The 12902-nt window shown below is 45.4% G+C and overlaps 1 protein-coding gene and 1 long non-coding RNA gene across 6 annotated transcripts in view; one reads left to right on the top strand and one right to left on the bottom strand.

The window, feature by feature from the left end:
* The window catches only part of LOC112547518 (uncharacterized), a 131130-nt gene that overhangs the window by 93232 nt on the left and 24996 nt on the right, over window positions 1-12902 (bottom strand). The gene's annotated exons all lie outside the window — the stretch shown is intronic.
* Window positions 1-12902, top strand: part of GRIK4 (glutamate ionotropic receptor kainate type subunit 4) — a 365968-nt gene that overhangs the window by 344593 nt on the left and 8473 nt on the right. Inside the window, exons 14-17 of one of the 3 annotated variants that reach the window (XR_012897765.1) lie at window positions 3200-3309; window positions 6262-6435; window positions 6883-7048; window positions 11034-11210. Coding sequence is in view for 1 of the 3 variants with exons in the window: in XM_075909747.1 (XP_075765862.1) it covers window positions 3200-3309; window positions 6262-6435; window positions 6883-7048; window positions 11034-11259 (676 nt within the window). In the remaining 2 variants the exon portion in view is untranslated. Of the gene's footprint in view, window positions 1-3199; window positions 3310-6261; window positions 6436-6882; window positions 7049-11033; window positions 11260-12902 lie in introns of those variants that run through there. The other 2 variants (XM_075909747.1, XR_012897766.1) reach the window with 2 other exon arrangements.

Here is a 12902-nt window from a genome sequence, read left to right as displayed (position 1 = left end):
TTCCTGAGTTAGAGTATCTGTGGTTGCTGGTGAGAATTTGCTTCAGATTGGTGGGCTGTCTGTGGGCGAGGACTGGCCTGCCTCCCAAGGCCTGTGAAAGTGAGGGATCATGCTCTGTAGATGATGCAGGGAGGTATGCATGGCTCTCCTTGGTTCTGAGCCGGGAATCACTCCCAGGGTTACCATTCCTGCCTTCCTTGGTGTGTTGTGCCAGCCGGTGGGAGCGTTAGTTTACAGTTGAGGCTACGAGAACCGCACTGGCTGGTGAAAGCGCAATCAGCACAACTCCTAGCTTGTTCTGGCTTCACCCCCTATCCCTGTGCTTTGTGCCCCCGGCATTCCCAGTGCAGTGGGAAGCTGAGATCTCTACAGTGCAACCTCCTGGCCCTTGTGCACTGAATGTGGCACCAGCTTGGGAGTGGCCTGTTCCTACCAGCTTTCTGCTGATTTTCAGTGTCATTCCAGGGCTGGTCCCATAGACCAGCTGGTGGGGAAGTGAAGCGTGAGCTCTGGACTACGAAGTGTGCAGTGTGATAGATTCTGCCTCGCCTAGTCACTAGCAGAGCTGTGCAAAATATGACATCTGGATTCCAGGGTGGGAAGGGCGGTGTAGCCCACTGCGGAGCGTGTGGGAGATCCCTTCTCGATGCCTGATCCAAAGGAGCTAAGTCAGCTACAGCCCCATCTGGGGAGCACTGGTGCCCACAACAGCTCATGCTTTTAGCTCCGCAGCTCCCCAGGTCAGTCCTCAGCATAGCTGCTGTCACATGTGCAAACGTGTTGGCTTTGACTTGGCGCAGAGATCAAGCGGCCGGGCGAGCTTATGAAGAAAAACAAAGTGTCCCCTCCCAACAAGGTAAAAGAAAGAGAATTTATTATTCCTCATTACGTTGGTGAAAGGACCAAAAAAATGTCCCACAGAGAAGGTGTTACTCTAGGCCACAATCACATAATAGCCAAGTCTGAACAAGACTTCCTTCTAGCTAAGTCTCCCTTTTCCAGAGATGCTGGTTGCTTATTTCAATCTGGGTTTTTGTGCCTCAAGCTCTAACCTGCTGCACCTATGCTGACTGCAGAGTTTGCCCAGGCTGGTTCTTCCAATCTGTAATAGCAGCATCTAGCAGCTGTAGCTTTGGCACAGTGATATAAGTGTAAACCACTGGTCAGCATGTTAGCACCTCCCCACTGTTTCTGTTTCACAGATGTGCGTCTGTTACATCCCTGAGTGCCTGGTTCCTGAGTCTCTAGCAGCTTGAGCTAATATATTTAGTTTTAGGGGTCCCCAGTTCATTTCAAATGTCAGCTGTCACACTCCTCCTCGCCGAGGAAAGATGTAAAGATGGGCAGACTGCTACAATGGGTAATGAAGGGAAGCAAGAGGAACAAAAGATGAATGCATCTGTTTCATGGTTCATTCCTGAGCCATTCCTTTGCATATTGAATCAGGTGGTGTTGGTTTTTGGTCCATCCTGACTTGAATTTGGGCCTTGGTTTGTATTATCAGGGTCTTGAGATGTTATGGTAGATCTTGGAAATGGGATTTTGGAACACCACCCAAAAGTAGGGCACAAATTAAGCAAGGCCTTTTTTGCTGAAAAATTAGTGTTATATTTGAGCAACATCCTAAGTGGTTTTGAATTTCCAAAGTTAAAAAAACTTATGACAATTCATTTTTGCTTCTAATTAGGCACAGCTCACTGTGAAACTTGACTCTGCAGGACACTTTCCCTTAACAGTCACTGGCATTTCTCAGCCTGGAAAAAATATTGTGGCTATATTTCTATGGGAATATTTTTGGGGGGGAGGAAGGGGAGATAATTGCTTTTTAAGCCCCAAAATAATTTGGGTTTAAAGACAGCTAAAAATTGGGAGTCTGATGATGGAAGTGGATTCCATAGAGATGATACTGGTGTGTGTCTTTCCGCCAAAACTTTAAAAACAAGTAGCTTGATTTGCACAAATATTGAGCACCCACAATGCTCATGCAAAGGCCCCAACTCTCTGAATAACATGTCACAAGATGCTTTCTTCTTTGCATGGATATTAGGAACCTGTTGAGATTATTCAGAATGAGAAAGTCTTTACACTAGTGTCCTTTGCCTCATTTTTAACTACTCCCCAAGGGTATGCAGTGGTGCGGATGGATTCCAGCCCTCCTCATTTCAGAGGTGCTGTTTGTGTGTGGTTTGGAGGGAGTGAAGAATTCTCAGCAAAATGGAATATGCTTAAGATTCGAGATTCACCCCAAGAAGAAAACTTGAAATTTCACAATTTTTTCTGCTCTAAAATTAAGGTGTTTTAAGGGGAAAAAATGGTGTGAAAAAGAAAACACATGAAATTCAGACACGTTTCCTGATATAAAGTAACAATTTTACTGAATTTGGCAGAAAAGGAACATTTCAAGGGCGGCAGAAACAACATAGCAAATGTTTCTTTTTCATACAAAACTTTATGCAAACATTTTCTCCACTTCTTACTCCAGTGGGATCTGACGCTCCTTTTCTCACTTACAAATGTTTCCATTTACCACAACCAGCCTGCTGAATAAAGATTATTTGCATGAGTAAGGACTGCATGATCAGGGACCACACTTTTGAAATCCTTCAAGTTTGCTATAGAAAAGTAAGATCAAAATATTGAGTCAACTTCCACACTGATGTATCACCCGGGAAGTCAGTGGATTTAGGCCAGAAGTGATTTTGGCAGATAGGGATATAAACCTTCATGCTTCAAGGCATATGCCAACCTCTAACTAATGATGGTCAGGAAGGAATTTCCTATGAGGGTAGGTTATCCCTCAACTGCAGGGTTTATTTGCTCCTTCCTCTGACGCAGGAGGTTCTGACCTCTGTCTGAGACAGGATTCTAGGCTAACTGGAACCCTGGTCTGATCTGGTCTGGCAATTCTCATGTTCCTATATTCCTATTATAATGAAAGTGAGGTAAAGAAGAGGGCTGTTCTGGAAATGCTTGTTTTCTGGTGACCTGCCATAGAGCTTAATGCCTTGTTCCTTTTGCCCCACCTGTATTTCTTCCAGATCATTTGCTGATCCACTCTCTTGTTTGCCTCTATTAATGCTTCATTGCTCCTGTGATTTCACTGTTGGGTCTATGTATTTGTGTTATTTTGAAAAATTGACTTTTTGATTAAAAAAAAAAAGCCCAAAAACATGCTGGACTCTTTTTGTCTCCATCTTAGGGGCGCAAACCTGGCTACTTCTCTTTTCTGGACCCCTTTTCTCCTGGTGTCTGGCTCTTCATGTTACTTGCCTACCTGGCTGTCAGCTGTGTCCTCTTCCTGGTTGCTCGGTACTGTTACTTTTATTGCAGTTCCTTTCCCATCCTATTGGTGCCACCTAGTGTCAGACTTTGAGAACTCCATGGGGGGAGTGCAGGGAGGGGTGGGATTGGCAGGGGTCTCTGGCTGCGGGTAGAAGTTTGGGAGAAATAGTAATGGGGATTAGCCTCTACCATCCACATCTCTCTGTCCCAAACACATGCTCGTGAGGCAAATGGCAGCCCTGTGCCTCCCACTGAGAAGTATTGGCATCATTGCAATAAGGGGCAGGAGCAGATTAGTCAGATTACCATGTGTCTGGCTGCACTGGCACCCGCCAGTGCCAGAGGTAGACTTAAAGTCTGGGAAGCGGGTGGCTTGAGATTCGGTCTCATTCAGCACAAATAGGCAAAGCCTTGCTCTGTTTGCATGCTAAATTCATCACGGAGAAACCCAGCTGAGCATTTTCAATGGGAACCATGAAGGCAGCAGATCCGGACAGATGGCAGGATGTAAAGATTGTCTTCGGAAAACAAATATACAAGTGTTCCCAGGATCTGCACTGGTTTCTTCTGCCCTGTCAAGGCCCTGACTGTACAGAGACTGGGAACAGCATTAGCAGCTTTCTGGTGATTCACAATGTAAGCACTAGTCTTGCTGGTCAGATGTCAACTCGGGTTACCTGTGGCCAGCATAAACCAGGTGCAATCATATTACTGAAGCCTCATCTGCAGTACTTCAGCTGTGGAGCGGGGACCATATTATAATGCTGTTTTCCCTGGACTGGTAACAACATGGTCCTTTTGGGAGCCTAGATGGGCTCCTCAGATGTACTCTCATGTTCTGGCAGTGTGCTACCAACATGCTCAAGGGTTAAAAACTGTTTCAGGGTACGGCTAAAACCCGACCTGATTACAAAATGGAACTGTGTAGTCACTAGGTCCCCTGGCCTGGCTGGAGTTGTATAGTTGACAGGGCTTTAATGGTTTTCAAAATCATGTCACAGCTTCAATAACACAGCTCTGTAAACCATTTAACAATGCAGTCAGGCACTCTGTATACTGAGATTTGGAGCCAGGGAACTCTTCTGTACGTGTTTTAAACATGATTCTCTAGAATGGTGCTTACAAGGATTCTGATCTCAGTGGAGGCAGGTTGTTAGAAAATACTCTCTCGACTAAGGATGTTAAGGACTAGTATAGCAAATGCTTATCGGATAGTCAGTTGACTAGTCGATTCCCCCCTCCCGCCTTCTATCAGATAGAGGCAGCAAGGGAGGGGGAAGAAGGGGTACTTCAAAGTGGCAGCGCTGCACAGCCGAGCTGGGGATCAGCTGTGCGGCACTGCCCCTTAAAAATGTCGCCTTGGCATTTCAAAGGGGCAGTGCAGTGGAGTCCGGGGTCAGCTGGGGAGTCCCCAGCTGATCCCAGTTTCTGCTAAAATGCCTCCCGGAACCAGGGTCAGCTGGGGAGTCCCCTGCTGACTCTGGGCTCCATGGCTTTGAAATGCACAAGAGCCCCCGATGGGAGGAGGGGTGTCGACGGACCACAGTTTTACATCCTTACTCCCAACATGGTCAGGAGTTTGCAGCTTGCTGCAGGATCTTTTGGCCTTTGTGATTGGAAGAAGAGCTTCTGTTGGGACAATATTTTGCTGTCAGTCATCCAAAGAGAGGGAAACACCACCTCTCTAGAGTCACAAGATTAATGTCAGTGTGGGCTAGTGGCGTTTTAATAAGACTACATGCACCCCAATTTCAGCCTTCTCCTCTGTTATGGCAGCTCATACGGTTCCTCCTGCTAGAATCCATCTGCCCCAGCTCCTAGATCCCTCTCTCAGAAGGCTGCTTCCAAATCCAGTTGGAGTTTAGGGAATTACACCAGCTCTAGAAATAGTTAAAATGAAGAGCCATCTAGAATCCCAAACCCCTGCTTCATAGCTGAAATCCAGCCCCCTTGCAAAGATTCAGTTTGTTTATCTGTCCATCCCTCGGGCCACCACGTGGGCCTCCATCTGTAGGAGGAGGAGCACTCACTCGAAAGGAGTTTCACTCGCAGGAAAAAGACAAACGTTCCAGCCTGACAACGCATGTGTGCCCAAGCGCCCTTTCTAAGGATGCTGCCTGGGACAGCAAGCCGGATACAAGAAACTATCTCCCCCTACTAGGGAAAAGGGGGTGAGAAAAGACACGTGGGCCTGGGGGATAAGAGATGGAGGAGTTGAGGTGGGGGTGAAAGCCACTTTGCTGATTCATGAACTAGGTGCTCAAATAACACCTCCTCTGTGATGCCAGTAAGTTCTGTCCAACCCTAGCACTGATCCTACGTGGGAAACAAAGCATGTGCCACCCGTAACATCTGAGCTATAGTCATTTCAATAATGGTCCACAGCCAGGTTGATCCTTTCTACAGTGTGTTCCATGTGGCTCTCAGCTTCACTCCTGTGAGCTAATCGGAGCACGTGGTACTTTCTAAACCCCAGGGTCCAACTTTGTGTTTCAACTGGACCCTGCACCAGGCCTTTCTACGGTTCTTTCTCTTTGGTGTCGGCCAGCGTGGCCTGGTGAGTTTTGCACTGAGTTTTCCATTTGGAGTTGATTTCCCCCAATGGGTTAGGACATGGCAGACATTGCTGGAGTTCCCCTGATTGCACACTGAGTCCATGCAAATGTGGCATTCTTGGTTTGACACCAGGAAAGGGGTTCAGGGCACTCCAGAAGCTGGATCCAGATTTGCTTAAATGCCATACAAACCTTTTGCAAATCTTGTGACAAGAAGCTCTACCTTAGCAGCTTCCAGTTCTTGTGGCAAAAATTTCATACAACTCTGCAATGAACTCCTCGATGCCAATTGCCAACAAAGAGTTTCCTGCTTAGAAATTCTGCCTCCTGGACAGTTAGAGCCTTGTCACGTTTCTTTTCCCCCTCCTGTGTGCGGTATTTCCAGTCACATGAGTGTATCTGGCTCGGTTTCTTGTCACTGTAGATTGACGCCGTACGAGTGGTACAGCCCCCACCCCTGCTCGCCAGGGAGGTGTGATCTCCTAGTCAACCAGTACTCTCTTGGCAACAGCCTGTGGTTTCCAGTTGGGGGTTTCATGCAGCAAGGATCTACCATTGCCCCTCGAGCTCTGTCCACACGGTGCGTCAGTGGAGTCTGGTAAGGAAACATGTCTGTCAGAATTGCAAGCAGCCTCCAGAGTGTGATAGTGTCATTGCTGCAAGCTGTATTGATCTGGAGTGTTAGGATAAAACACTCTGGTATTTTTATAAGGGCATGTTGGCCAACAGCAGATAAGTCTCGGAGACAACCCACTCTCCTCCGGTTTGGGACAATCCAGAATTCTCCCTGTGAAACTTATGGCCAACCTCAAGCAGAGAGCTGGTAACCTACTGGCTCCAAATCCATTTCCCTTGGTCTGTAAGCTTTGGATGAAGATCTGGATGTTCAGAGGACAACGGCCTATCACTGGGCCGTTAGTGGGAGCAGCAATTCCATAGCACCTCAAAGCATTTGTCCTATCACTGCAAGAGGTGTAGAGGATTGAGATCAGATTAACTCTAGGGGGAATCTCAGTTCACCTTTTCTTCATCCTCCCATCCCCAGGTGGGCATTCACTTTGATCATCATCTCCTCCTACACGGCCAACCTGGCAGCCTTCCTGACCGTGCAGCGAATGGACGTGCCCATTGAATCGGTGGATGATCTGGCTGACCAGACAGCAATTGAGTACGGTACCATTCATGGAGGCTCCAGCATGACCTTTTTCCAGGTGAACCCTATTCGCTTGCTATCAGGGAGTGGGGGAACCCTCTGTTAGAATCAAATGTTTCCCAAGGAATGCCAATTGTTCTGTCTTTGGTGGGTCCGATTTGGGGGGTGAGGGTGGGTGAGGGCACAAAGAAATCTAGGAGAGCCCAGATGTAGCCTGGTATCTAAGATTATGTTAAATTCTAATTACGCACCTTTAGGGTTAACAGGTTCTCTGTCCCAGGATCAGGCCCAGTATTCAATTAGACTATGATTGGGAACCCTGATGTGCACGGTTGCAATGCTCACAACGTAGAAACTCTTGTGTATTTACAATATATACAGTTTATGAATACAGTTAGCACAGTCACAAACCCCTCAATTTAATAAGACAGGGAATGTCCATTCATATTTCCTTACCATCTACTTATCATTCCTTCTAGAACAATCTTAGGTGTTAGCCCATCGTCTTTCTCGTTACCTTCACCTTCCCCATCATCACCAGGGCCCGTCATTCTGGCCCTTCCACGGATGACATCTTCTCCTCCCTATCGACCCTCGGCTGTGGTCCTACTTTTATACCAAGTGACGCTGACGATAACATGTTTTATGCGTATTCAATAGGGGGTATTTCTAATGCTGACATGTTCTTTTCTTATTGGTCAATATATCATTGCTCTTAACTTATCATATACGTCAATTTGTTGCCATGGGTCTTTGTGGTTATCTATTGCAACCTGTGTCTTAATTGCTCAACTCATCCTGAACCAATTATTTGGGACTTATATTTAATAATACATCTGAGGGTATTTATCCCGCCATCCTGTGTGGGTGAGAGGTCCAGACCTAAGTTCCCCCTTTTCAGGCCCAGGAAGCCATAAATAAGCTATGACCGGTGTCTGGGTGAGACTATGTCTCAACCACGGAAATCTGCTAACCTCAGCTCCTGCTGATCTTGCAAACAGCCTGTTGCAGCATGGACAAAAGATAAAATATAACCCCATGTTACTTGACCCGGACTGTGAGCTTATATCTGTTCTCTCATTCAAGTGCAACTCTGCCCTTGAATTGACTGTAGTGCAGACATGGCACTCAATGGAAGGTGCATTCAGAGGCTGTATCATCTTGTTATACCCTAGAGCAGGGACCACTGCACTGCAGGGGAACCTGACTCACCAGACAGCCTAGGGCTGGGCTGTACTGCACCCATGCTGCTCCTACACCTAATGGCACCTGGACTGCCACAGCCCAGTCAGTGTACGGCCCCAGCAGGTTTGTGTTTGGCTGTGTGGGGGAAGGCAAGCTGCATATGCCCACTGACAGGTACAAGCAGCAGGACCACTAATTTGGGCTCTTTCTAGACTCTTATATACCCACATGTCTTGGCCCTAGCTAGGAAAGGGCATGGACCTGTTCCCAGGTAGGTTAATGACAAAGCCCTCCCCCAAGGAGTTGTGTGCTGCTGTTAGTATTTGCATCCTTCACAAACTTGGGCAGACATAAGGCCTAGTGTATTACACCTGATCCCAGACATCAATCAAGCTAACACAAAGGGCCTACGGGAATGCTGAGAGCAGCTTTTTTCTTGCATTACAGCTTTTAACTAGTACCGAATTAATCTACATTAACACAAACATTTTACTAGCATGATAGGAAAGTAACTTAGTAGGCCACACAGAGCAACTAGCAACCATAATAGTTTGAGCCCATTTCATAGCTACTGATACCACAGTGAGGTAATTTATATGGTTCCATTTGTATGAACAGTGCTATGCACAGTAGATTAATAACATACAAAAATTAGTAAACTGGGATTAGGATGGGAAGAGAGGGGGATCTGAGCTTGTGAGATTTACAGAGAAATTTCTGTTTTTCTCTTGGTTTTATTTTCAGTGGGCCAAATTCTCCACTCCTTCATTCAGACTGCATTTTCAGCCTAACCTTCTGATGAGTGAACAGACTGAATCTAAGGGGAAATATCCTCAGGTTTGGGCACAAAGGCCTAGATCCTGCTTTTGAGGATATGGATCAAGTTGCTCAGGGATAAGAGTTGGAACTAGATTGTGCCAGAATTGAGATAAGTGAGGGAAAGCTAAGAGGTAGAATTTAAAGGAGGCACTTCCTAGCAAAGCAATGGAAACTCTCCTTGGGAGCTAGATGGCTAGAGCGGTGGGATATTTTTGCAGGACACCCAGGCGAATGTATAACTGCACATATTCAGATCAGCTGGATCGAAGAATACCAGAAAGTATGTAGTAAAGTTGTTCATAGCCAGATGCCAGACCCACTTGATAATACTCTGACAGCTAAGTATTTTGAGCCCATTTTTCATGAGTGTTTGTGTCGTAAGGCAGCCCTAACTTCTGCAATTGCCAGCCTCAGTTTGTATCAGCACAGAGGTGTTGGCCAGTGCTGATTTGCACAAACAGATGTCTGGGTTGGTGCATGGTCTTAGTCTGCTACGGGGCAAATCAAGCACTTGCAAAGGTTTTCACACCATTGAGCCCAGCGTAGAGTTCTGGGCATTTCCCTGCACTGTCCAGCGTGGGAAAGAGTGGGTTAATCTTTTGCACAGTGCTCTGAACACAAAAAAAGCTGTACTAGGATTATTTATTTATTAAATGCTGAAATGCCAAGAGGAGAGCGCTTTTCTCACTTTATTTTCGGTTTGAATTGAAGCAAGAAGCCCTCGAAATCTCATGAGTGAGTCTGATCTTTCTAGCCCAATTTTGCAGACCCAAGAGGTTTGGAAAAGGGCCGTTTAAGCAGAAAGCTGTGTCTAACACTAATTGAACAGAGCGTGAGTGAATAAAAAGCTGTGCCTAATGCATTTAGTTAGTCCTGTTCTCTTCAGGGACATTGCAAGTTACAAATCACTGGCTTGAGCCTCCATTGCATCTTGCACAGTCGTTTACACCAGTGTAAACTGAGTAGAAAATAAATCAGAATGGTGCATTTTACCCCATTTGCAATCACTTTGCATTGGTATAAGTGATTGCACAAGATGCAGGGCAACAGAGCCCCTTACACTAAATAATAATAATAATTAATTACTTAGAGCATGTCTTCACTGCCGCAAAGATCGATGCTGTGGTGGTCAATCTTCTGGCAGTCAAGTTATCAGGTCCAGTAAAGACCCACTAAATAAAATGCTGAGAGCACCCCTGTCAACCGCAGTACTGTCTGCAGTCACTAGGCATAAGGGAAGTTGATGGGAGTGTTTCTCCCATCGATCTCCCACTGTGTAGACACCACCGAAATTCGGCTTAAGGTATGTCAACTCCAGCTACATTATCTATGCGTACCTTAAGGTGACTTCCAGTTGTAATATAGACCTGCCTTAGAAATGCTAAATCTGAGTACATTTTAACTTCAATTTAATTTCAATCTCTATGCAATTTTCCCCCTTCACTCAGCTCAGGCAGTAGAGATTAGCCTCGTCAGTTTCACTTTTGTTTCAAACACAGAACTGGAATCAAACCCCTAGATTCTAACAACTGTAAACTTTGAGGAAAATTCAGATTGAATTTTATTCCTGTTCCAAATATGGAGCTGGATTCAAAGCTTACTGAAGTCAATGAACTGCACCAAAACCCCACATCCAAACAACCTCAGACACCAAGAAAATTTGGTTCCAGACCCAAACTTTGTGGCCTAGAGTGTTGGGGCCTTTACAATTTTCATTCTCACGCAGTAGTTCAGTGCAGCAACATTTGGGTTGCAATTGTTGTGCGGAAGTGTTGGTTTTAAAAGCAAATCAACCAACCAAAAACATTTCCCACTGGATTTAGTTCTTTAAATGTCATTGTGGAAACATATTTTTCATGTTTTTTAACTTTTAAAAATGTTTTTACGCTGGGAGCTTCTAAGGAGCCTAAGGGAATTGGGCATCTGACCCCCTTAAGCACCTTGCAAAAATCTCACCCTTATATTTCAATACACTGTAATTTAGGACCTAACCTATCAAGTTCCTTGCGACAGCTCCTCTTCCTTTCTCTTTCTTGCAGAATTCCCGTTACCAGACTTACCAGCGAATGTGGAATTACATGTACTCCAAGCAGCCAAGCGTGTTCGTGAAGAGCACAGAGGAAGGGATCGCGAGGGTGCTGAATTCCAACTATGCTTTCCTGCTGGAGTCCACCATGAACGAGTATTACCGCCAGCGCAATTGCAACCTCACGCAGGTCGGGGGCCTTCTGGACACCAAGGGCTACGGGATTGGCATGCCAGTCGGTAGGCGGTGAAGAAAAATTATAGCTATTCTCCGCTCTCTGCAGAGGATCAAAGCATTTAAAAGGCTGAAACGGCTCTAAGAGCGATGTCATTTTTCACAGATCTGCCATGTGTCGCTTTGCCTTTAAAAAGACACTATCCAGAGGAAAAATCAAATGTATTTTAATGGTTCAGCTGCATCCCCACAGATTATATAAAATGAAAGATTTTTAAAATATGCCGTTATCTTTTGCTGCATTTCTGCTTGTAGTTTGCTGTTTTGCCCTTCACGTAGCACAAAGTGGAACTAGATTTCTTGGTTTCACTTCCTGCTTCTAGTCCAGCACTGAGCAACCTAGGCTAGTGGAGTGGGCCACATGAGTGACCCTCCCTCATCTCAGTGGGCTGCTATATTGTCATAACCAAGACGATCTCCCAGGATAAGGTAGTTTTGCTAACTGTGCTCGTGTATCTAGAATGCAGTGTGCGCCAATTAAACTGTAGCTGTGCTTTGATTGGATGCTGAGGGAGTACGTGGCTCTCACAGCCAATGTTGTGTGCAGTCAGTATGCACCTAACTTCACATGCCCTTGCTTTACGTGCATGTCACTTTAGTAATACTGGTAGGAAAAAAAATCCTATATGGACAGAAACCAGCAGAATCTGGCAACCTTGCACGTGGACACTGGTAAACAAAATGCCTTAGAAGTCGCACACAAAACCCCGGTGGACTGCAGATTGCCCACCACTGTTCTAGCACCAATGCTCAACTGTAAAATAATAATGCTGAGAACACAAAGAATGTTGTCACAGTCTGGGGTGTTACTGAAAGTCTTAGTCTGGATTCAGATTATTAGCAGAGACTCTCAGCTTTCAATTTTTGGAAGATGAAAATGTTTTAAGCCCTCTTGGTTAAAGAGCTGAGCCTGAGATGTGAACCTTAAAGATTCCAACTCCTGCTGACAAATGAAAAGGGATGCCCCCATTTGTTATTTATAAAGATCTCTTGATTCTTAGGCCAGTCTCATGATTTGGGGGTAGAGAGTGCCTGCTTCATGATTTTGAATACTTGGAGTTAGCAATAATGAAGTAATATCATTATTGGCTTCCTTTCTGGTTCTCCTACACACTGCTGAGTGTGGTCTTTGATTGTTACTATTGTGGAGGAAGGTTTAAATCCTAGAATAACTGTATTCTAACAGCTTCAGGGGGTAGCCAAGTGAGTCTGTAAAGGATAAACTTAAAAAACAACAAATGGTCTGGTAGCACTTTACAGACTGAAGAAGTCATCTGAAGAAGTGGGCTGTGCCCATGAAAGCTCATAATACCATCTACAGGTTCTGTTAGTCTATAAAGTTCTACCAGACCATTTGTTGGTTTTTAAGTGTATTCTAACATTTCAGTTAGGTTTTATTTTAAAAACACCTTTTATTTGCTAAATCTAAATTTCAGGCTTAAACTAGCTGGCTGTGACCTGTGAAACCGCAGAACTGCTACTTGTTACACTGGTGGAATTTCATTGAGTTACTCTGAATTTACTCTGCTGTTCCGCACAGTCTGTCTTAGGGTCCATCTTCTGGATCTCTGCTAGTGGAGAGGACAGAGAGAGCTGGTAGCTGGCAGCTTGAGCTTGGCTTCCAGTGATGGTTTGGGTTCCCTGGCCA

The sequence above is a fragment of the Pelodiscus sinensis genome, chromosome 26 (genome assembly GCF_049634645.1).
Source record: "Pelodiscus sinensis isolate JC-2024 chromosome 26, ASM4963464v1, whole genome shotgun sequence".
Taxonomy (NCBI): Eukaryota; Metazoa; Chordata; order Testudines; family Trionychidae; genus Pelodiscus; species Pelodiscus sinensis.
This window is presented reverse-complemented; position numbering and strand designations above follow the sequence as displayed.